Genomic DNA, 26,662 nt, shown 5'->3' on the forward strand with positions numbered 1-26,662 from the left:
GGCATGGTGGTACATGCCTGTAATCCCAGCTACTCGGGAGGCTGAGGCAGGAGAATTGCCTGAACCCAGGAGGCGGAGGTTGCAGTGAGCCGAGATCGCACCATTGTACTCCAGCCTGGGTAACAGGAGTGAAACTCCGTCTCAAAAAAAAAAAAAAAAAAAAAAAAGTATACACCCACTACATGCACACACAAATTTTTTTAAAATTAAAATAAAAAATAAATTTTTATTGCATTAAAAAAAGTATGTTGATTGATTTGCTTGCTCAAAAGGTATAGATTAGTCATAATAATCATTCTTTCCAGCCTCCACTTTTCTAACCCAATTAGAATTCTAATTTATACCCCTATTGAACTAACAGATCTAGAAAATGATCATCAACGGTTGCTATTATCACATGAAGAGAGACAATCAGACATTATGTGCCTCCTGACAGTTATACATATCATTTATACATCATTATTGTCAAAAAAAAAATTTGAACCTGAATCTGTGCAAGCCTCTAACAACCAATTTGCAAGAAATTTAAGGGACTGATGAACACCTTAAACAATCAACACGAGGGGAATACCCATACTGTAGAGAACTCCACAGAATAAACTATATTGTGTCTTCAATAAATTGAAAGGTAAAATTAAGAACAGATGTAGGAGAGATTTAAAAGATTCAAAAAGATTTGTGACTTATCAACCAAGTCCAACCCAACAACCTACTATAAAAAGGATATGAAATAATCAGGGAAGTATAGGTACTGAATAATTATTTGGCTCAAGAGTTATTAATTTTTAGGAATCATAATGTATTTATGATCAGAGTTTTAAAGAAAAGTCATATTTTAGAGATGTATGCAAACAGTAAATATTTATGAATAAAATGATTTATCTCAGATTTGTTCAAAAACTCTGGATTAGGAACGTGAGAGTATAGATGAAACAACATCAACCCGAGTTGGTAATTGTTGAAGATTACCAACAATAATAGAATGTATCCTATTATTCCATTTCAGTTCAAGAATAACTCCCATTAACAATTTTGTATGTATGATTAATATAAACTGTTAGACTTAGCAAGCAGCTATTGGTTAGATGAAATTATTTTAACATGGGAAAATAAGCATTTAAGTAATAAATTGGTGGCTAAAATTTTCAGTTATTTTAACTTTACATAAGGAGATCCCTGCAACCTAAGAATTTTCATTATTTAGGACTTCAATCTAGCTGATAACTCCTCAGGTGAGATGCCTGGGCAGACCACAGACTTTGGGTTATCTAGCAACAGGACCTACTTCCTCTGTTTGCTCCAGAGGTTAGTACTGCCTCTGGAGGGCAGAATAATGGCCTCCCAAAGATGCCCACCCTGGATGCTGTGAATGTTACTTTAGTAAAAGGGACTCTGCAGATGTGACTAGGTTAAGGATCTTGATATAGAGTATTATCTGATTATCTGAGTGGGTTATGTAAGTGAACTCAATGGAATCATAAGGGTCCTTATAAAGAGGAGACAAGAAGGTCTAAATGAGTAAGTAGCAGGAGATGTGATAACAAAAGCCAATGGCTGAAGTGATACAAGGAAGGGGTCACGAGCCAAAAAGTGAATGCACTCTCTAGATACTGATAAAAGCAAGAAAATGGATTCTTCTCTCAGAGTCTTCAGAAGGAAAACAACCCTGCTAATGCTTTGCTTTAGATTTCTGATTTCCAGAACTGCTAAGAAAATAAATTTGTGTTGTTTTAAGCCACTAAATGTGTGGCAATTTGTTACAGTAGCAATAGGATACGAGTAGCAATGACCAATGGTAAAATTTAAAGACGTGCCACTGTACAATACTTTCAGAGAATTAGTAATTGGCATATAGATAATTTATCATTGAACTTGAATACACAAATGCCTTAGAGGTCAATTACTAGGAAGCTGTACATAAAAAACTACTGTTGTTACAGTCTGGGACATATTGCAAGATCCTGTGCCTATAAAAAATTTTTTAGAAATTCGCCAGACACAATGGGGCTGCCTGCAGTCCAAGCTACTCTGGAGGCTGAGGTAAGAGGATCACTTAAGCCCGGGAATTCAAGGCTGCAGTGAGCTAGGATCACACCACTGCAGTCCAGCCTGGGCAACAGGGAAAGACCCTGTCTCTACAAAAAATTTAAAACTAAAAAAAATGTGAATACTATTGTTACAAAGATGCTATCACTAACACCACATAATATACTAAATCAATAATCAGATCGATGAAGTTAATCAGATAGTATTTATAACAGAACAAAAACTGAAATATTTAAACACTGTGATCTACTCAAAATAATACTTGCTGTAGCAAAAAGTGGTGTAATTCCATTAATTCAAATGCACAAGTTCTAAAATGTAGTCAATTTTTATAGATAGCTGGACTTCTTAGAATATAATGTAGGCTTTGAATAAACTGTAATAACACAGCAATTTTATTTTATGATCACCAAATCTAAATTATGAATAACTCAGCTAGTTACAGGAAGTTGGATCATCTCTAGGCTCTCCAGGAAGACATTCACTGACTATATTCTAAGAATTACTGAATTACTAAATGATTTTTGCAGTTCCTTCCACTTCAGAAAGTCTTTGGATTCAAGGTACCCAACATGAATTAGAATCTTAAAGATTTTCTCAATTGAGAGTCTTTATACACTCAACAAAGATTCATATACATCTTTTTAATTGTTATTCTCTTCTAAAAAGTCATTTATAAAATCATTTTTAATACAATAAAAGATTTTGCCCTCTAATAAAACTTATGAAGCAGTTTCCTTTGTTTCAAGAGATAAAAGAAATAATAATTCAGAAATGCTTCAAAAAATAGAGTGACTATCCTTAAGGTGAGGAACTATTCAATTTTTTTAATCTAGAAGGATATTTCACTTCTTTAGTCTACTTCAATCTAGTCATAAAAATTTGACGTTTTAAAGCATTTTTAATTTATTTATTTATTTAAGTTCTGGGGTACATGTGCAGGTCGTGCAGGTTTGTTACACAGGTATACATGTGCCATGGTAATGGTTTGCTGCATTTTTAGCAGTAAATTTCTAGAGTGAAAATTGTAAACTTTCAAAAGATAGTTTAAGACATATTAAAAAGTATTCTCATGCTCTGTGGCATAAAAGTATAACATATAGACAGGCAGACTTAATATATACCTTCTAGTACCTGCCATCTAAGACAAAAAGCACTACTAGAAAAACAGAACCATATGCAACTAGAATAACAAATGAGCATATGTGTTTTTAAAAAATATAGTATTGGCCAGGCACAGTACCTCATGCCTATAATCCCAGCACTTGCCGGAGGTCAGGAATTCAAGACCAGTCTGGCCAACATGGTGATACCCCGTCTCTACTAAAAATACAAAAAAATTAGTCAGATGTGGTGGCTTGTATCTGTAATCCTGGCTACTCAGGAGGCTCAGGCAGGGGAATTGCTTGAACCAGGGAGGTGGAGGTTGCAGTGAGCTGAGATAGCACCACTGTACTCCACTGCACTCCAGCCTGGGCAACAGAGCCAGACTCCATCTCAAAAAAAAAAAGTATTAAGAGTAAGAAGGAAATCAAATGAATAATGAAGTCAGATTTTTTCACAACCTCACACCAAGATCACTTTAACAGTCTCTTTTTTTTTTTCCTGAGACAGCGTTTCACTCTTGTTGCACAGGCTGGAGTGCAATGGCACGATCTTGGCTCACTGCAACCTCCACCTCCCAGGTTCAAGCAATTTTCATGCCTCAGCCTCCCAGGTAGCTGGGATTATAGGCGCTTGCCACCACATCCAGCTAATTTTTGTATTTTTAGTACAGATGGGGTTTCGTCATGTTGGCCAGGCTGGTTTTGAACTTCTGACCTCAGGTGATCCATCTGCCTCTGCCTCCCAACGTGCTGAGATTACAGGCGTAAGTCACTGCGCCCGGCCTTGTAATAGTCTCTTAATACTCACTCCTCCAAATAATTTTATACCCTGCTTTCAGTCCCATCTACACAAAAATACTCAATAAGAAACCACTACTTGCAGAATCAAGTTCAAAATCCCTGGTCTAGCACTCAAAGTCTTGCATAAACTGGGTCTCTATCTGTCACATCAATCATCATTCCTCTAAACATCACTCACTTTCTTCCATCCTTCCTTATTTTTTTAATATTAATTATAACCTGAATAAACTGGGCAATTAATTCCCTATTTAGCCTTGTCTCCTGCTATTCTCTCATCTAGCATGCTTTCCTTGCTCATTTTTCAATCCTATTATCCCTACGTTCACGTGCAATTCAAACTTTATGTTCTCCTAAGAAAGCTTCTCCAACTACTCCAGTCTAGACCAACCATTCAATCTTCACAGGCTTCTCCTGACTTTTAATTATTTATCTTTTTGGAGAGAAGGCTTAATAGTTATATTAACAATAAAAATAGTTGCTTTTTCAGTATTAATGGTTAATATTGTAGCAAAGTTAAAAAAATAGTTGCTTTTATTTAACAGATATTTACAATATGCATAGTCTTCTAATAGGCACTCTATAGACATGTTTTCTCACTTAATATTGAAAATAACTTTGGGAGGTAGATAGTACAATTATATCTACTTATAAGGAAACTGAAAACCTGAAGAATTTATTACCCAGGTCATACAACTAAGTGACAGAGCTCAGATTTTAACATGTAGCTAAGTGTCTTACAGAGCCAATGTTCTTATCCACTTCTCCCAGATCTAAACAGTAACTAGCAGAGGCCAAGTAGTTCAAAGGTGGTATTTTATAGTTAACTCAAAAGTGGACCTCGATGTTAGTTCCAAATACAGAACATTTCAGTAGTTCACACTGAAATTACTGGTATTATTCTCTCTAAAATTAGCTACAATATTTGACAGAAGAAACCTAATGAAAAAGAAAAGAAAAACTGGTCTCATGACTTTTTTATTTTATGAGATGGAGTTTCGCTCTTGTTAACCAGGCTGGTGGTGCAATCTCAGCTCACTGCAACCTACACCTCCCGGCTTCAAGCAATTCTCCTGCCTCAGCCTCCACGGTAGCTGGGATTACAGGCATCCATTACCATGACTGGCTAATTTTTTGTGTTTTAAGTAGAGGCAGGGTTTCATCATGTTGGCCAGGCTGCCTCAAACTCCTGGCCTCAGGTGATCCACCCGCCTCGGCCTCCCAAAGTGCTGGGATTACACGTGTAAACCCCACCATATCTGGTCACTACTTTTTAAACAACTTTTAATTTTTCAACAAAATTTGGAATAGAAAATGACTAAAACTTTATTACTTCAGCCAAAGAGTCTGGTAATAAAATGTAGTAACATTTACTTGTATACTTACTTTGAAAGATAACAACAAATTTTAAGAAACTCTATTGAGAAACACAGGTACGCAGTTAACATCTTAGTAGTAAAGTATTCAGAGACAGATTTCAGTTCTATCACTTAAGCTGTGAAGCCTTATAGAAGATAATTAACCACCCTGAGCCTATTTCCCTATCTATAAAAGTGAGGATAAAGAAATATCTACCTTTAATAGCTGTTATGAGGACAGTCTAACAAAACATACACTTAAAAACAGCAACTGCAGTTATTACTGATATTTTTAACTTCACTAAAAGACCAAAAGTATTTGATCTGAAAAAACCTAAGATAGTCCATTAGTTTTGTTTTGTTTTGTTTTGTTTTGTTTTTAAAGGTAAGCTTTATTGTAAAATCAACATTAAGTTCTACAGACAAGGCTTAATCTTAACTTTTCTTCCGAAATTATAGTAAAAATAAAGTAACTTACCAATCATTTTCCATTTAAATCAACATGACAACAGCCTTCTTCATAAGCCAAGTTATTCCCACACCCATTTTATTCTCTACTAACAACTTATTTTAAAGTTTAACTTTTTTTGATCATTTAAGAACCCATAACAAGACTGAACCAGAAATCCAAGAAAGGCTGGGACCAAGTTAATTCAAGTCAGCAAAACTGCATTTTGCTATCAATCATTAAGACTGTTCCTACACTGGAGCCTGAACAAAGGACATTCACTAAATTAAAATTTACAAACACCTCAATGTAATAGTGACTCTCAATTCCATAGTGATACAAAAGAAAAGCTGGCCTCTCCTTATTCCAATAATGTAAGTTTGTTAAAGAATCTACCACCTAACTATGATAAAGCTACCAGCTGACTACATTTTACTGAAGGGGGCACCTTTACTCTAGGTAACAGAAACATTTCTAAGAGTCTATAAACCAATATATAATGGAGTCACTCAGAATGCCATAGGAGAATTGAAAATGAAATTACCCTGGAGGAAAGTCTTTTTGTACAGTGACAAAAAATGGCAAATCATCATTTAGTCCACCCTACTAGTGATTTTTAAAAAATGTATTGGGTAAGGTATACTTTTCCTTCTACCTACTACTTGTTTAATTTCAGAATATAATTCAATTATGATCACAGGGCAGAAATGTTTATTACATCTTTATATTTTTATAAAAAGAATATATATGGCAACTGCTCTTAATTATTTTAATTGTTTCATTCCCACTATTACTTATAGCTCCATGTGATATGAAATTTGGAGGCATTTAATTTCCTCAAATGTTAACATTCTCTTGATTTCACTTAAGACAAAGAGGTTTGGGAGAAAGCAAATAATTATATCAATATGTTTTTCACTATATGGCTGGAAGGATAGGTAAAACAGAAGGAGATGAAGCAGAAATATTAGAAAGCTGGGTTGTGCTCCAACAAGCTTTAAGCTATCTGTAATTTTCTTTCTTTTTTTTTTAGAGACAGAGTCTGACTCTGTCGCCCAGGCTGGAGTGCAGAGGCGCTATCTTGGCTCACTACAACCTCCACCTCCCGAATTCAAGCAATTCTCCTGCCTCAGCCTCTCAAGTAACTGAGAATACAGACATGTGCCACCACATCTAGCTAATTTTTGTATTTTTAGTAGAAACAGGGTTTTGCCATGTTGCCCAGGCTGGTCTCAAACTCCTGAGCTCAGGCAATCCACCCACCTCAGTCTCTCAAAGTGCTAGGATTACAGGTGTGAGCCACCATGCCCAACTAGCTATCTGTAATTTTCATATCACTTAAACTATCTGTAATTCTCAAGGAATTAAAGCATTATTTTAGAAACATGTTTTAAAAACAAAACCCTGGTTTACATCCAAACACTTCACAGTTATAGATGATAGAATCTTACTATGTCATATTTGAACTACTCACCGAAGTTCTATCAGGTTCTCCGTCTGCCAAACCTCCCTCCATAATGAACCAAGATAGGTTTATGCTTCTCTTTCCATTAATGTGCAGTCATCCTATAAATCTGCAAATCCTAGAATTAAAAAATCATATTTATTAGGACTGGTATAAAATTGTGACAAGTAGAAATAAAGCACTGAATTTATTATAAGGGAAAAATTATGTTATTCTGAGGTTATTTGGAAATTCAATAATGAAAAACAAATTTTGACATGGGCTTGAAGAATGGCAAAGTTTCAGAGAAAAATGAAAGAAGGAAAAAATATTTCAAATGAAGAAAAAATAGTAAGAGCATGGTTAAACATGAGATTGCCTAAAATTTGAAAGGATGTATAAATCTACTTACAACTAACGAAATAAATTAGTTTTTCTTTATTACATTGGTAAAAACTAAAAAGTATGCTAAAGTCCAACATGGGAGAGAATGTGGGAAAACAGATATTCTCATGTACTTTTGTTATGAGAATATAAATCAGGACAATTTTTTGGACAATTAAAAAAATATATATTTTTATCCAGCAATTTCAAGACTAGAAATTTTCCCACAGATATACAAATGCACAGAAATATATAAACAAATCCAATAAAGTAATAAATTTGATGAAAAAAACTAGAAACAACTTTAATGTTGACGACTAGAAGCTTCCTTGTACTACAGATATACAATAAAATATCATGCAGCAATTTTTAAAAATGAAGATCTGTATATACTAAACTGTATATACAGTTTCCCACATGAGGTGGGAAACGTGATAGAACATTATATGTAAGATACTCTTTGTGCTTCTGTGTATTTCCATTTTTACCATGAATATGTATTACTTTTCTACAAGCATGCCTTGCTTTATTATAGTGCTTCGCTTTACTGCACAAAGAGATACTTCTTTTAGCACCTTCATTTACAAAATGAAAGTTGGTGACAACCATGCAGAAATCAAGTCTATCGGTGCCATTTTTCCAACAGTATGTGCTCACTTTGTGTCTCTGTGTCATAGTCGGGTAACTCTAGAATAATTCAGACCTATTCATTAAAATACCTGTATCAGCGATCTGTGATCAGTAATCCTTGACATTGCTATTGTAATTATTTTGGGGTGCCACAAACTGCAGCCATATAAAACAACTAACTTAACTGATAAATGTATGTGGTTTTGACTGCTCCACCCACCTGCCAATCTCCCATTTCTCTTTCTCCAGGAGTGTCTCTATTCCACTGGACACAATACTATTGAAATTAGTCCAATTAATAATATTATAATTGCCTCTAAGTGCTCAAGTAAAAGGAGGAGCCAAATATTTCACTTTAAATCAAAAGCTAAAAATTATTAAGCTTAGTGAGAAACGCACGTGAAAAGGAAGAAGCACGGCCTCTTACGCCAAACAGTCACGTTGTGAATGCAAAGTAAAAGTTCTTGGAGGAAATTAGAAGTCCTATTCCAATGAACACACAAATGATAAGAAAGCAAAACAGCCTTATTGCTGATAAACAGGAAGTTTGAGTGATCTGGCTAGAATATCAGTCTTATCATACAGCAAGACCCTAACTATCTTCAATTCTATATAGGCTGAGAGAGGTGAAAAAGCTGCAGAAGAGAATTTTGAAGTCAGCAGAGGTTGATTAATCAGGTTTAAGGGAAGAAGCCATCTCTGTAACATCAAAATGCAAGGTGATGTACCAAGTACTACTTAGAGGAACTGCAGTAAGTTATCCAAAAGGACTGGGCGTGGTGGCTCACGCCTGTAATCCCAAGACTTTGAGAGGTCAAGGTGGGCGGATCACGAGGTCAAGAGATCAAGATCATCCGGGCCAACATGGTGAAACACTGTCTCTACTAAAACTACAAAAATTAGCTGGGCATGGTGGTGCACACCTGTATTCCCAGCTACTTGGGAGACTGAGGCAGAAGAATTGCTTGAAACTGGGAGACAGGTTGCAGTGAGCCAAGATCGCACCACTGCACTCCAGCCTGGGCAACAGAGCAAGGCTCTGTCTCAAAAAAAAAGTAATCCAAAAGATCTAGCTAAGATCATCAATGAACATGGCTATACTAAACAACAGATTTTCAATACAGATGAAATAGTCTTCTATTAGAAGAAGTCATTAACAACTTTCATAGCTAGAGAGGAGAAGTCAATGCCAGGCTTCAAAGCTGCAAAGGACAAACCAACTCTTGTTAGGGGCTAATGCAGCTGGTGACTTGAAGTTGAAGCCAATGCTCATTTACCATTCCAAAAATTCCAGCGTCCTTAAGAACTTATGCTGTATCTACTCTGCCTGTGCACTATAAATAAAACAACAAAGCCTGGATTATTGCACATCTGTTTACAGCATGGTTTACAAACATTTTAAGCTTAATGTTGAGACTACTGCTTATTAAACAATATTCCTTTCAAAATATGTCCACTCATTGAAAATAAACTTTGTCACCCAAAAGTTCTGACGGAGATAAACAAAGAGATTAATGTTGTTTTCATCTCTGCTAATACATCTATTCTGCAGCCCATGAATCAAGGAGTAATTTTAACTTTCAAGTCTTATCACTTAAGAAATACATACAGTAAGGCCATAAGCTGCCAGAAATAGTGTTTCCTCTGATGGATTTAGGCAAAGTTTAAAAACCTTACGGAAAAGATTCAGCTTTCTAAATGTCACTAAGTACAGCTGTGGTTCACAGGAGGTCATCAAAATATCAACATTAGCAGGAATTTGGAAGTTGATTCCAACCCTTATGGATGACTCTGTGGGCTTCAAGACTTCAGTGCAGGAAGTCACTACTGATGTGGCCAAAACAACAAGAGAACTAGAATTAGAAGTAAGTCTGAAGATGTAACTGAATGGCTGCAATCTTAAGACAAAATTTGAATGAATGAAGACTTACTTCTTACGGATGAACAAAGAAAGTGCTTTCTGAAGACAGAACCTACTCCTGGTGAAGATGCTGTGAACACTGCTGAAATTGACAGGGACAGGGGGCAGAAAATTCTAGGCAGGAAAGGACGAGTCCCTAGCAAAAGCTCCACCCTTAAGCCGAAAACTTGAAACCACAGACCAAAATAAGAACTTATATCCCTGTTTTTCTGCTAGAAGGTTGCCTTTTCCTAAACCACCCATGGCCCCACCCTGCCCCACCCCATTTTGTACCTATAAAGACCCCTGACTCAGCCTGAAGAGAGAATAAGCTGCCAGACATTGGGGACTACGGCTGGACGTTGGAGAGAAGAGGTTTGACTTCAGAGAGACAGCCTGATGGCAAAACTTCAGAGAAGAATCTAGTTGCAGAAGGCTGGGCTTCAGGGAAAAACCTACCCCATCTCCTTTTTAGCTCCCCTTCCCATTAAGAGCCACATTCATAGCAATAAAATCCCCCACATTTATCACCTTTCAATTTGTTCATGTGGCCTCATTTTTCCTGGACAGTGGACAAGAGCTCGGAAGCAAAAGTGCAGATACAAAAGACTGTCACACTGACCCCTTGCCCTCATCGACAGAAGACAGCCACCTCATGCAAAAAGGCAGAGGGCCCACTGAATTGTTGTTAACACTTAAGCTGTCAGACAGCAGAGCTAAAAGAGCACTGTAATATGCCCTCTGGGGCTTCAGGAGTCACAGGCACACCACCTGGATGCTGCCACAGAGCCTGCATGGAGTTCACTCCTGCTGGTACCCAAAAGCACTCATTCTGGCTCCTGGACCTGATCACCTGCATACTCCCTCCTGCGATGGGTGGAACACAGCAAGTCTAAGTGAGTGGAGTTTGATCCTGCCAACACTGAAATGGCCACCCAGTTCCAGCATTCTGTGATTAAAATCAACAGAAAAATCATAACAATCCAATCTAGACAGGACTAGTAATTGTCCAGACTCTTCAGGAAAGAAACTTCAGGTCATCCTACCAAGTCAAAAACCATGACCAGTTGAGGTACTTGTTGAGGGTAAAAGAATACAGAAGGGATAGTGGAAGAGGGTAGTTATAAATACCTGCTATAATTATGTGATCAGTTACAAAGACAAAAATTGTAATTTCTGGGAATATTTCTTCCTTATTATTTTATGAATATGTTTATTTTTTTTGTTTTTTTTTTTTTTGTTTTGTTTTGTTTTTTTTTTTTGAGACGGAGTTTCACTCATGTTACCCAGGCTGGAGTGCAATGGCGCGATCTCGGCTCACCGCAACCTCCGCCTCCTGGGTTCAGGCAATTCTCCTGCCTCAGCCTCCTGAGTAGCTGGGATTACAGGCACGCATCACCATGCCCAGCTAATTTTTTGTATTTTTAGTAGAGACAGGGTTTCACCATGTTGACCAGGATGGTCTCGATCTCTTGACCTCGTGATCCACCCGCCTCGGCCTCCCAAAGTGCTGGGATTACAGGCTTAAGCCACCGCGCCCGGCGCCTGAATATGTTTATTAAATATCTTTGTTTCCTTCCCTCTTATTCCTTTATCATATAACATTATATTGACTTTATTTCATAGTATTTAAGTATTAACTCTACATTATAATAACTTACCGAAAAACAAGAAAAATGAACATCACTCAAGGACTTTACATTCTCTTCTGGGGAAAGAGCTGGTATATTTTACACAAGACAGTTTATTGTTGGGTGGAAGCATGACCTTGTAATTGTCTTTATTAGGAGATTAACTATTGTATTAATTTGCTAGGGTTGCCATAATAAAAGACCACAAACTGGGTGGCTTAAACAACAGAACATTATCGCCTCATAGTTCTGGAGGCTAGATGTCCAAGATCAAGATTTCAGCAGGTTTAGTTTCTTCAGAGGCCTTTCTCCTTAGCTTGTAGATGGCCATTTTCTCCCAGAGATTTCATATGGTCTTCCCTCTGTACATGTCTGTATACAAATGCCCTCTTATAAGGAGACCTGTCATGCTGAATTAGGGCCCACCAATCATACTGAATTAAGGCTCACCCTAATGACCTCATTTTAACTTAACTATCTCATTAAAGATCCTATCTCCAAATACTGTCACATTCTGAGATGCTAGAAGTTCAAACTTCATTATGAATTTTAAGGGGCTACAATTCAGCTTATAACAAGTATGTTTTTAAAGAGATATGGGTGGGTGCCAATGTAACAAGGGGTAGATTATAATGGTTCATTTACTGTATCAATTTGGCTAGGCTATCAGACTCAGCTGTTTGGTTAAACACCAGTATAGATGTTGCTGTGAAGACTTTTTTTTAGATATTTAAAAATGTTTAATATTTAAATCAGTAGACTTTGAATAAAGCAGGTTACCCTCAATATGTGGGTGGATCTCATCCAACCAGCTAAAGGCTTAAAAAAAAACCTGAGGTCCTCAAAAGAAAAAGAAATTCTGCCTCCAAACTGCCTTCAGACTCAAGACTGCAACACCAGCAGTTTTGTGGGTTTCCAGCCTGTTGACCTGCCCTGCAAATTTCACACTTCCTAGTCCCCAGTTTGTGTGAGCGTGTGCGTGTGTCCCCACATCCCGTTGGTACTGTTTTTCGAGAGAACCCTGACTAATCCAATATATATGTATACATTCGTATCTTATCAATATAGGTATAAATTTATTTTATCATTCATTCTGTGCCCTCCTTTGTATCATAGAAGCTAAAAGCACAGAAACAACATTTTGCAAATGTCTTTGCCTTGGGGATTCTAGATGTGACTTACATTCAGCCAATGCAATGCATTTGCACAGTATTTGGAAAGTGGAAGAGAGACAGAAACCACACCATTCATCTTCTGATGGTAAAACTGCCTTTGCAAAAATTTTAACAGTGAGAAAATTATAACAATGAAAGAGATCTGACCTAACCAACTCCATCTTGCCTTTGGCCTCCAAACTGCCCTTGGTCATTCCTGGGCATGGGCCAAGCTAACTTTGGGAGAAATTTAGTCTATGGTTTAAATTATGACAGCCCTTTCCAAAACTAAACTGCCTTCTTAAAACTAATGAAAGGTTCACAAGGTTAGGAGTATGAGAGCGGCCTGAATTCTTATAAGATCCAGGCATAGCTAATCCTTTGCCAGCCACTGTTCCAGAGGTCACAAGATTTGCAACTTCCCCAATTAATCCTGTAAATAACATTATTATCATAGAACCTAAGATTGGCTTTTTGAGATGTCTTTTCAGGCTTTTGCATTTCTGATGACTGAATGGCCTCACCTGGATCAGTGACTCCTTCATGGCTCTCACCCAGGAGTGGACTCAGCACATAAGGACTATTTGTCCATACCCCATGATTGCATTCCTCAACCAATCACAGCATTCCCCACCCCCTATGCCCCTGCCAGCCAAACTGTTCTTGAAAAATCCTAGTCTCCAATAGAGGAGGCTGGTTTGAGTAATAATAAAAATCCAGTATCTCATTTAACCAGCTCTACGTATATTAAACTTTTTTTCTTTTGCAATTTCCTTGTGTTGATAGATTGGCTTCATCTGGGCAGTGGGCAAGAAGAGCCCACTGGACAATTACAATGTCAGTAAGCTTTGACAAACAGGAGGCTTTACAGTGATCACCAAGTACTCCACTGTCCGCTACCTATATTAGTACCAACAGGCAGCTACAATGATCAGCAGCAGTGACTAACTTGAAAGCTAGGAATAGCCATCCATATACATGCCTCCAGCTTTTCCAATCAATTTATCAACATCTAATTCCTCTTATTATTTTCTTTTTGCTTTAAGTACCTGTAGTAATTTATTTCCTCAATGAATCTGACCTGATAATTTTTTAAAATTAAACAATTAAAATATATTGTGTATTATAATAGATACTAATGAGTGCTGAGAAGAACAAATAGTAAGAGAGGAGTTGTCTGATGTGTCACAAAAAAAATGTAAAATGTTAGATAGGATTGCCTGAAAAGGCCTTTAGGCTTCACTGAAATGACTCTGAGTCAAGATCTCAGTAACATGAAAAGGTGAGCAGCCCAGAAGACCCTTTCAAGCAAAAAAGGAATCAGCAAGCACAAAGACTCTGAAGCACGAGCACGTGGCATATCTAAAGAATAGCAAAGAGACTACTGCGTCAAGTGGAATAGGGAAAGGTAATGAGCAAAGAGAACAGAAAGATAATGAAGTTGCAAATCACAGAGAGCCTCATAGGACAGAAGCACTTTAATTTTTTTACTCTGAATGAGATGGGAAGCTACTGCTGATAGGAAATCTGAGAAATGATAGGATTTTACTTCAGTAGTATCATTCGGGCTGCTAATTGAGAAGAGATTACTACAAAGTAGAAGGCTATCACTTGTAGGCAACAGACAATGACGGCTTGCACCAGAAGAGTAGTAGGAGATGTGATGAATAGTGCCAAATTCTTTCTATACCTTGAATGTAAAGCTAAAAGAATTTATTGATCAATCAGATATAAGATGTACATTTTTTTAAAAAGAGAGGCAGGGATTTAATCAGGGTTTATGCCTGAAGCAACTGAAAAAATGAAGGTAATGCCATTAGCAGTTATGCAATATATTGTAGGAAGACTTGGGGAAGAAAAGAATGGATATCAGAAGCTCCTCTTGGACTTGTTTACTTTCAGATGCCAGTTAGACATCTGAATACAGATATGTAGGAGGCAGCTAAACATGCAGATATGAGGCTGAGGTAGGGAGGTCCGGCCAAAAAATATAAACTAGGAGTTAGCATATGAATGGAATTTAAAACCATAACATTGAATGAGATCTTTTTGGAACTTTCTGTAGACAGAAAAGAACTCAAGATCAGAGCCCTGAGATACTCCAATATTAAATAATCAATATTTATCAAATGAATGAATTAATAAATCCTTGTTTTCAACTTTCAGGACTGCTCTATATAACTATGCAAGAAGAGAATTACTCTATATAAAAAACAAAGAAAACACAAAATAAAAATTATAAAATCACTAACTCAAAAAGGAAGCAAGATGACGGAAAGGTAAAATTAATGACAAATGCCCTAAATTCCTCACCTTTGATAACAGCGTTAAGAAACACTGTTAACAAAAAAATCCTGAAAGGAGAAGGTGGCTGGGGGCTTAAAGTATAAGCACACCAATCTCTTCATCCTTTAGAGGTTAAAGTTGAAAACATTTAAATGATAATAAATCTGAGAATAGAGAAGCATTTTTTTAAAAGTTTAAATAGTAATTAAAAGCAAACTTAATGGCAGTAGGCACTAAGGAATAGGCTCAGAGAGAAGAAAGATAGTCGTCTCTGTTGTTTTAAACATTTTAAACAGTGTATACTGCTTTTATATATTTTTAAAAAGTCAAATAACTTTTTTGTAAAAGAATATTGCATTTGACAATCCTGATGACTCATTTCTCAAAACTGCCAAGCTAAAGCCAGGCCTGCATCCTAATTTAAACTTAATTACCAGTTGAATTAGAAGTGTGCAAGAAGACAATGTTCTCTCTTTTGTTCTTTTTGTTATCAGTACTCTAGATGCTGGGGAACTCCTGGCTCACTGTCTATACCTACCCTAACAAAGTTCCTAAAGAAAATAATTTGTATAAAAATTATTCTCTATTTAGGATTTACAAATAGACATTTCAGTCACCAGAAAAGGAAGGAGCACCTACTAGGTAAGGCTAATGGCTTTAAACATGTCTAATCATAACAGCCTTATGATAATGAATGAATATTGAACATTCAATTATTCAATAATGAATAATGGTTGTCTCTTATGGCAACAAGTTGTATATGAGAAATTTGTGGCTTCCTATCTCCCAGGATGCCCCAGAAGTTTTTCTGTTGTATTAAACTCATATATAACAACAAAAAAAAAGAATTCTCAAAAGCAAAAATGTGCCAGATATAGTGGCTCACACCTGTAATCCCAGCAGTTGGGAGACCTAGGCAGGTGGATAGCTGAGGTCAGGAGCTTGAGACCAGCCTGGCCAACATAATGAAACCCTGTCTCTACCAAAAATACAAAAAAAAAAAAAAAAATTAGCTGGGTATGGTGGTGTGTGCCTGTAATCCCAGCTACTCAGGAGGCTGAGGCAGGAGAAATCGCTTGAACCCAGGAGCCGGAGGCTGCAGTAAGTCAAGATTACACCATTGCTCTCCAGCCTGGGCAACAGAAGGAGACTCAATCTCAAAAAAAAGCAAAAATGCTGAGCCATGAATACACTCCCCTTTAAAGAAGACTAGTACTGGAAGATAACATTATATTCACATCACTTATCTTAATTTTACTCTGCAATTTTGACCAAAAAAAGAAATCAGATTGTAAATAAGAACAACCTGGTTTAGCTACTCTGAACTAATCTACACTATAGTAGTCATCGACCACACCGCATAAGGATGTTACAGTCAAGAACAGACCACCTGTCAGTGGTCCCATTAAGATTACTATGAAGCTGAAAATCTACCATTGCCTCACTAGGCAGATAGCGTTAAGTGACTCCATCTTGAATAGGGACTGGGTAAAATAAGGCTGAGACCTACTGGGCTGCATTCACAGGAGACGAGGCGTTCTAAGTCACAAAATGAGATAGGAGGTCTGCAAAAGATACAAATCAGAAAGATCTTGCTGATAAAACAGGTTGTGATAAAGAAGCTGGCCAAATCCCACCAAAACCAAGATGGCAATGAAAGTAACTTGTGGTCATCCTGTTTATTATATGCTAATCATAGTATAATGCATTAGCATACTAAAGACACTCTCACCAGTGTCTGACAGTTTACAAATGCCATGGCAACATCAGCAAGTTACCCTATATGGTCCAAAAGGGTTAGTTCTGGGAATTGCCCACCCCTTTCCCAGAAAACTCAATAATCCTCCCCATTTAGCATATAACCAAAAAGTAACAATAAGTATAAGCAGATGAGCAGCCCATGCTGCTGCTCTGCCTATGGAGTAGCCATTCTTTATTCCTTTACTTTCTTAATAAACTTGCTTTCACTTTATGAATTCATCTCAAATCCTTTCTTGTACGAGATCCAAGAACCCTCTCTTGGGGTCTGGATCAGGACCCCTTTCCAAAAACAAGTTCACAGTGCAAAGCAGTACCTTCACTATGCTTAGTCATGTTTAGACACACAAATACCACTGTGTTACAATTACCTACAGTATTCTGTATAGTAACAAGTTGTACAGGTTTGTAGCCTAGGACTATATCATGATCTATATCATATATCCTAGGTGTGTAGTAGGCTATACTACCTAGGCTTGTGTATTAGTAAGCACATCCTATGATGTTCACATGACAAAATTGCCTAACGATACATTTCTCAAACTGTGTGCCTGTCGTTAAGTGACCCAGGACTGTATCTACGTAGATTAAATCCTGAAAGAAAATCTAATGTAATGAGAGATTGTATAAATGTGAGTTTCCATATATCAAGCTAGTACCAACATCCTATTCATATGTACTTCGAAAGAAAAAAAAAATCTAAGTGAATTGCTTGATTAAAGCCGTCTATCCAAATGGCTTTCATCAAAATTATTTCAAAATGGTATAGTACATAAGCTTCCTAGAGTATACTAATATTTTGGCACCTATGAATCAAGTTAATATTTCTTCCATTCTAATACTACTACTATAATAGTAAGAAAAATAGAAAAAATAATGATGATGATAATGGAAGACTAGGAGGCAAACAAAAAGTTGGACACTGACAGACAAGAAGGAAGTAGATTGGGGTGTGCCATGCAAGTTATCCCACTGTGTGCAACTTTAGGAAGATGGACGGGGAAGACATGCAACGGGAAAGACAGGAGAAACAAAGTAAACTAATAATATCAACTATTAGAGGGAAGGGGGAAAAGCATAGCAAGTTATCTAAAAATATAAAGGTAAAAGGAGAGAAAAAAATCTAGACAACTCCCTTTACCTTGATTACTCTGGAGCACAAAGGTAAGTAGACAATCCAAAAACACTGCCTCTTCCCAAAACACTGCATAAAAAGCCACTTTATTTCATAGACATTAAATAAACATATATTATTGTCCTTACAGGTGTCTATTTCAAATCCATCACAATTTAGTTTCCATTTATTTCACGACTGCCTAATCGCACACTAAAGCCCAATAAATGACTTAAATTCTGAACCAGAAGAGTGTCCAAACACTTTTTATATCTACAAATCTGGCAAGTCTATTAATATTAAAAAAACAGAGGTACTGTTTTAGACAGATGCATATGTATATAACAATCATCCAAACCAGCGACAAGTTACTAATAAAATGCACAAAGAGAAATGGACTAAAGATTTTCTTGATCTGTTGTTTTATAAATACCTACTACTTATGTAGAGTTCAGGCAAAACTGTATCATTAGCACTTTACCCCGAGGAAATCAGAATACTAACCTAAGTTCAATAAAAAACAGGAAATCATTACTACCAAAATTCTCAAGGTACAAAAGAAATTTCATTTCCCATTATCTCTGGACCAACCATTCATAAAATTTATGGTTTACAAACCTGAATACCTATTATTGCTTCACTGTCAGTTATATGACCTTTGTAGGGCTCAAAACACATTCATCAAATATTATTTATGGCCAGGTACAGTGGCTCACGCCTGTAATCCCAGCACTTTGAGAGGCTGAGGTAGGTAGATCACCTAAGGTCAGGAGTTTGAGTCCAGCCTGACCAACATTGAGAAACCCTGTTTCTACTAAAAAATACAAAAATTAGCCTGGTGTGGTGGTACATGCTTGTAATCCCAGCTACTCGGGAGGCTGAGGCAGGAGAACCCCTTGAACCCAGAAGGCGGAGGTTATGGTGAGCCGAGATCACGCCATTGTACTCCAGCCTGGACAACAAGAGCAAAATTCCATCTCAAAAAAAATAAATATATGTGTGTGTAATATAAAAAAATATGTTTAAAATACAAATATATGTAAATGTATATATACTATAAAAATATATAATATATAAATACATATTTGATATACACACACACACACACACACACACACACATAAAGTTCATTTTTATATATGGTACAAGGGGTCCAGCTTCAATCTTCTGCATATGACTAGCCAGTTATCCCAGTGTCATTTTACTGGTTAAATTTATTTGTATTTTAGGTTTGCCAGTATGTACATGTGAAGGTTACATAGATAAACACATGTTACAGGGGTTCGTTGTACATATTATTACATCACCCAGGTAGTAAGCTCAGTTCCCTATAGTTATATTTTCTGCTCCTCTACCTCATATAACCCTCCCCCCCTCAAGTAGACCCTAGTGTCTGTTGTTTCCTTCTGTGTTCACAAGTTCTTATGCTTTAGCTCCCACTCATAAGGGAGAACAGGCCTTATCTGGTTTTCTGTTCCTGAGTTAGTTTGCTAAGGAAGATGGCCTCCAGCTCCATCCATGTTCCCAGAAAAGATGTGACCTAGTTCTTTTTCATGGCTGCATAATATTCTATGGTGTATATGTATCACTTTTTTTTTTCAGTCTGTCATTGATGGCCATTTAGTTTGATTCCATATCTTTGCTCTTGTGACCATCCCAGCACAGTTTATTGAATAGAGATTTTTCCCATTGCTTGTTTTAGTCAGATTTGTCAAAGACCAGATGGTTGTAGGTGTGTAGCCTTATTTCTGGGCTCTCTATTCTGTTCCACTGGTTAATGTGTCTGTTCTTCTACCAGTACCATACTGTTTTTGTTACTGTAATCCTGTAGCATAGTTTGAAGTCAGATAACGTGATGCCTCCAGCTTTGTTCGTTTTGCTTGGTATAGCTTTGGCTGTTGGGCTCTTTTCTGGTTCCATATAAATTTTTGAAAACTTTTTTCTAGTTCTGTGAAGAATATCAGTAGTAGTTTGATAAAAATAGCAACAAATCTGTAAATTGCTTTGGGCAGTAAAGCCATTTCAATGATATTGATTCTTCCTATCCGTGACCCTGGGATGTTTTTCCATTTGTTTGCGTCTTCTCTGATTTCTTTGAGCAGTGTTTTATAATTCTCATTATACAGATCTTTTACCTCCCTAGTTAGCTATATTGCTAGGTATCTTTTTTTCTTTTTGTGGCAATCATGAATGACACTGCCTTCCTGTTGTGGCTCTCAGCTTGGCTGTTTTTGGTGTATAGAAATGCCAGGGATATTTGTACATTGATTTTGCATCCTTAAGCTTTGCTGAAGTTGTTTATCAGCTGAAGACGCTTTTGGGCCAAGGTTATAAGGGTTTTCTAGATAGAGAATCAAGTTGTTTGTTAACAAAGGTAGTTTGACTTCCTCTCTTCCTATTTGGTTACCCTTTATTTCTTTATCTTGCCTCACTGCTCTCTACCTAGACACCTTACCTGTGGAAGAGAAGCAATTAGAGCAGATAAAATTTTAACATTCCTCTGCTCTATAACAAGAAAGTACTCAAAAGAACAATGTATCAGATAGAAAGAACAAAGTATTTCTTTCTATCACCTTAGTTATGCAGCCATTTTCTTCCTAAAAGCGCTGCTTGTATTTTAAGAATCCAACAGCAAGGTCCAAATCTTTCTTACACCCACTAACTCATCATTCAGCACAGTGTGAATAATAATACACTCAACTGTTCAAAACACATACCTTGGGTTTCGCAACAGTCAAAACTCAATTCCTAATTATGCAAACATATTGTGACTACAAAGGGGTGTAAATAACAAGACCAATGTTTCTCCCTACCACAATAAGCGTATTAAAAAGTGATGTATGCTATGTGGAGAAACTGGAACCTGTGTGCACTGCAGGTAGAAACTGAAAATGGTACAGCCACTGTGGAAAACAGTATGATGGTTCCTCAAAAGATTAAAAAACAGAATTACTATATGATCCAGCAATTCCACTTCTAGGTAAGTACACACAAAAAAAAACAAAGGTAGAGTCTTGAAGAGATACTTGTACACTCATGTTCACAGCAGAATTATTCATAATTCCTAAAATGTGGAAGCAACCCATCAACAAATGAATGCATAAGCAAAATGTGGTATATAAATACAATGGAGTATTGTTCAGTCTTTAAAAGGAAAGAAATTCTGACATATGCTATAACATGAATGAACACTGAGGGCATTATGCTAAGTGAAATAAGCCAGTCACAATAAGGCGAATATTCTATGATTCTACTTTTATGATGTACCTACAGTAGTCAAAATTATAGACAGAAAGTAAAATGACAATCGCCAGGGCAGAAGGAGAGGAGAGAATGGAGTGTTACTGTTTAATGGGCATATAGTTTCAATTCTGCAAGACGAAAGAGTTCTGGAAATGGATGATATTGATGCTTGTACAATATAAATGTACATAATACCAACGAACTTTACACTGAAAAATGGTTAAGATGATTTTATGTATTTTAGGTATTTTACCATAATAAAATGACTGGAAAAAAAAGTAGTGCATATTTTATCTGTCTAGAAATACAGAATTAGAGATCAGATTGAGGACGTATCAACTTGCGTCAAACACAACAAATTGGCCTGGTGCCATTAGAATGAAATCAATTATAACACTGTGATCCCCTTCTATGATGTGCTGGTTATTCACACCGAATCACTTAAAAATTAATGATCTCATCTCATTTGTGAATAAATGAACCTACCTTTCCTGCTAATAGGTTAATCTTTGAGAAGTTTAAGTTGAGACCTAAAGGTTAAGTGGCAGTTAGCTAAACAAAGTATGGCAAGAAACACATTCCAAGCAGAGAATACAAGTAAGTCATAAGGTGGAAGGTCACCCCTATATTGGACTACAAGGACAACTCATGAATTAACTAGTTCTAGAAGTCAAAGTTTTAAAAGAGAAAAAAAGATGCTTCAATAAAATCCAAAAAATGAAAGGGAAAAAAGGTGATATGGATCCATGGTTTAGATATGGTTTGTCTGTCCCTACCAAATCCCAAATCTCATTTTGAAAGAGAGTGGCAGTGTTGAGAGGTGATGCCATCGGGAGGCATTAGGATCATTGGGGCAGATTCCTCATGAATATCTTTGTGTCATTCTCCAGTAGTGAGCTCTTATTCTAGCAAGATGGGATGAGTTCTCAAGGGAATAAATCAGTTCCCAGGAAAGTGGGTTGGTCCCTCTTATGTGCCCTCTTTCCCTTTGAGCTTCTCTGTCATGTTCTGATGTGGCACCAAAGCTCTCGCCAGAAGCTGAGCAGAGACCAATGCCATGCTTCTTATACAGCCCGAAGAATAATGAGCTAAACAAACCTCTTTCTTTATAAATCCAGCCTCAGGTATTCTTTTATAGCAACACAAAATGGACTAAGGCACATAACAGATAGACAAGATCTCAAGTCAATAGTATTTAAAGTACTAAAATATAGTAGACTCCTATCTTTATTTATTTATTTATTTAAAGGCAGGGTCTCACTGTCATCCAGGGTGGAGTGCAGTGGCGTGATCTCAGCTCACTGTAAATAAGCTCAAATGATCCTTCTACCTCAGCCTCCGAAGTAGCTGGGACCATGCCTGGCTAATTTTTTATTTTTTGTAGAGACAGGGTCTCACCCTGTTTCCCAGGCTAGTCTCGAACTCCTGGGATAAAGCGATCCACCTGTCTCAGCCTCCCAAAGTGATAGGATTATAGGCATGGGCCACCATGCCCAGCCAGGTTCCTATCTAGAGTTTCTAGTAAGAAATTGTTATTACCCGCTCAAAAATTAACCATAAACTTATTTTTATACATTTTAGAGGAAAACAGAATTTAAAGGGGAGTAAGGGGAGTTTACTGTTTTGTTCTTTCCACATTTCTAAAGTATTTCTCTTCCCTGAAACCGAGGCTAATAGATGAATAAGGGTAAAGTTCACAGAGAATAATACAGCAGGTATCCATAGAGTCAAAGGGAAAATTTAGGGCTCTTAAACAACAAGTATTTTATAAAAAGCCGATTCCTCACTGCTATGGATTTGAATATTTATGTCCTCTCCAATATTTGTGTCCTCTCCAAGATTCACATGTTGAAATCCTAATCCCCAATGTGACGACATGTGGAGATAGGGCCTTGGGGGGATAATCATGTCATGAGGGTGGAACCCTCATGCTGGGATTAGTGCCCTTATGAGAACAGACACAAGAAAGCTTGCTTCCCCTCTCTGTTTCCACCATGTGAGGAATCAGCAAGGTGACACCTGTCCACAAGCCAGGAAGAGGGCCCTCAGTGGAACCCGACTATGCAGGTATCCTGCTCTTAGACTTTCCAGCCCCCAGAACTGTAGAAAATAAATTTCTATTGTTTAAGCCATCTAATCTATAGTATTTTGTTACAGAAACCCAAGCAGACTTAAGAGATCCATGTACTCACTACCAATAAAAATAAAATTTACACAGCATTTTTTAAAAGCCAATATAACTCTTCATTTAACTCAAAAAACAAAGAAATTATGAATATGACAAATCTTCTCAATGGAAAAGCATAACTCCACTTTAAAAGACTATGATGACTATAAAACAATATAGAAAAGAGATTATATTAACTTTTTTAGAAATCAAAACACAGTATTTAAGTACTATAAATTAGAATCATTTAAAGTACATACATATACAACAAAGAACGGAAGAGAAAAAAATGGCACTAAGGTGAATAAATCCTTCATTGTTAACAGACTGTTCTCATGATAAATAAAATTGGAGATAAATAAGATATAAGGAATGAAACTGTCCATAAGCACCAAACCATAACCCTAAATTTAAAACTGTCTATGAAAGCAATATAACAGCAGGCATAAAAATTTCACTGGAAAAACTATGTACAGATTAATTTAAATCTTCCAAAGATTCTAAGTTATTTGTTAGGAGGTGGCAATTTCAACTCTGCTGGCCTTTTAGCATCCTATAACTACTGATAGTACAACTAAAAATTTAACTTGGAAAACCAAATAAGAGTAGTAAGACCAACTAAATTTTTTTTATAATAGCATGGCCCTTCCCAAATGCTTTCCATACATCATCACTGATCTTCACAAAATCCTAAAAAATGGGTATAATAATTGAAGAGTGTTGCTTTTTTATTTGTTTGTTTGTTTGTTTGTTTGAGATGGAGTTTCACTCTTGTTACCCAGGCTAGAGTGCAATGGCGCGATCTCGGCTCACCGCAGCCTCCGCCTCCTGGGTTCAGGCAATTCTCCTGCCTCAGCCTCCTGAGTAGCTGGGATTACAGGCACGTGCCACCATGCCCAGCTAATTTTTTGTAGTTTTAGTAGAGACGGGGTTTCACCATGTTGACCAGGATGGTCTCGATCTCTCAACCTCGTGATCCACCCGCCTCAGCCTCCCAAAGTGCTGGGATTACAGGTGTGAGCCACCGTGCCCGGCTGCTTTTGTTTTAAAAACAAAAAAAGAACAACCAGGTATTATATACTTCCTGATACAAAGTATATACCACTATGAAGTTTTTTTGTCAAAAAAAAAAAAAAAGGAAAAAAAATCAAAATTCATTCATACCAAGACTTGAGATCTACTTACAATTTTTTATTTTTATTTTTTTGAGATGGAGTCTTGTTTTAAGTTGCCCAGGCTGGAGTGTAGTGGCGTAATCCCAGTTCACTGCAACCTCCACCTCCCAGGTTCAAGCGATTCTCCTGCCTCAGCCTCCCGAGTAGCTGGGATTACAGGCACACACCACCATGCTCAGCTAATTTTCGTACTTTTAGTAGAGACAGGGTTTACGATTTTGGCCAGGCTGGTCTCAAACTCCTGACCTCAGGTCATCCGTCCATCTTGGCCTCCCAAAGTGCTGGCATTACAGGTGTGAGCCACCATGCCCTACCAGTAAAATCTCATTTTAAGTCCAGAGCTTAAAATGTGGATTACTTTACATCTTGGTTCTCAGTTTCCTCATAAGTAAAATTATGAGACTAAAATGGCAATTATTGAGACTCCTTAAAATTCTAATATTCTATAACCTAACACCCAGCAGCAGTTTTACCTGCTGTCTAAATATCGATGACATAATCACTGCAATGCAAGAGAATGTAAGTTATATGGTACTACCTCAACTTTAAGGTCCATATTAGTACCTGTCTTTAGAGTAATAAATGAAGGGGAGTAGCAGGGGAACAACGTAAGGCAACTTAAAATAATCACAACTAATCAATAAAGTACATTAATTACAGTTTTCTAAGGTTTCTCAACTTCAATTAAAACTTTCATCAAACCTAATCAGTAAAAAATCAGCTCTTCAAAAGAAAAATCAGTTCAAGTAGGAAACCAAAACAATATTTTAAATATTTTATTACAACTGAACTACATATGTATCTCCAATCTTTTGATGGAAAGCCTTTTCATTGAACATAGACCTGCCAATTAGAATTACATACCTTCCTTGCTTAAACCACAGCTATAATACATGGTCTGAAAGCTCTATAGGTAGTTCTTCAAAGTGAAGCAAAATTCCCAAAACCTAAAATGCAATTAAATATTTTTTTTTTTAAGTGAAGCAAAATTTAAAACACTTGTAAAGCCATCAGTTTGGAGAATCCTACATGTTCCAATTACTTTCCTCTCTTTTCTAGTTATCTAATTATCTTATCCATACCAAGACAGACCCAGGGAAATGCCTACAAAAAATAGTTGGTTGCAATACAGAAGAGTCCTGAGCTTAGGGAACCCAATTATTTTATAATGGACAGCAAGAATGCCTGCCTTTTCTTTTCCTAAGGAGGAAAATACTGTCATTATCTTCCAAGGCTGCTCACTATATAAACATTCTTGAAAAGATAGTCTAGAGTAACAGGCAGTCAGTGCTTTACTTGTAAGATATGCAGAAATGCAAGAGATCAATAGAGAGTTGTTTTCCAATTGTCTGTTTATCCCTGTCTACTTAACCATTACCAAATACAACACCCTGTAGCATTTCACCTTTTAATATATATTATTGTTAATAACAAGAGGAAATCATGAGTCACAAGCCATTCCTAAGAAACTTCACTCTTGTAAATTAGTTAGCTGTGACTAGCAGAATTTTTCTATGTGCTTTTAGATAATTTGAACAATCTTTTTATATATAAATCATGTCTTGTCAAGTCCAGTCTTAATTACCAAATGCCTCTGCACTAAAGTTAATCATCACCCAAAAAGCTTCAGGAATTAAATGAATCAAGTGAGTACTGTTAGAAAGGGTACATCCTAAAATAAAAAGTAGTTATCACATCAATACAGAACGCAGAAAAAGACAAGAAAATGTAATAGAATCACACCCACACATACATACACACACACAACATAGAAACAGATATAAAAATATGGATATATAGATATAGATATATGCTAGCCTTCAAGCCATCCCAGCCAAGGAAGGTCCCACAGTAGCTGAGAAAAGTATAGCAACTTCAGCCAGGCACAGTGGCTCATGCCTGTACTCCCAGCACTTCGGAAGTTCAAGGTGGGTAGATCGCTTGAGCTCAGGAGTTTAAGACCAGACTGGGAAACATGGCAAAACCTCATCTCTACCAAAAAATACAAAAAATTAGCCAG

General features: G+C 36.9%; 1 protein-coding gene across 4 annotated transcripts in view; it reads right to left on the bottom strand.

Annotated features, from left to right (window-relative positions):
* OSBPL8 (oxysterol binding protein like 8) overlaps window positions 1–26,662 on the bottom strand; it is a 166,859-nt gene that overhangs the window by 110,708 nt on the left and 29,489 nt on the right. For all 4 annotated transcript variants that reach the window (XM_032296193.1, XM_032296219.1, XM_032296197.1 and 1 more), the window contains exon 2: window positions 7,231–7,339. In XM_032296193.1, the coding sequence (XP_032152084.1) occupies window positions 7,231–7,272 (42 nt within the window). In that variant the 5' untranslated portion in view covers window positions 7,273–7,339. The remainder of the gene's footprint in view (window positions 1–7,230; window positions 7,340–26,662) is intronic.

The sequence above is a fragment of the Sapajus apella genome, unplaced genomic scaffold (genome assembly GCF_009761245.1).
Source record: "Sapajus apella isolate SASKATOON/1434 unplaced genomic scaffold, GSC_monkey_1.0 scaffold2, whole genome shotgun sequence".
Classification (NCBI taxonomy): domain Eukaryota; kingdom Metazoa; phylum Chordata; class Mammalia; order Primates; family Cebidae; genus Sapajus; species Sapajus apella.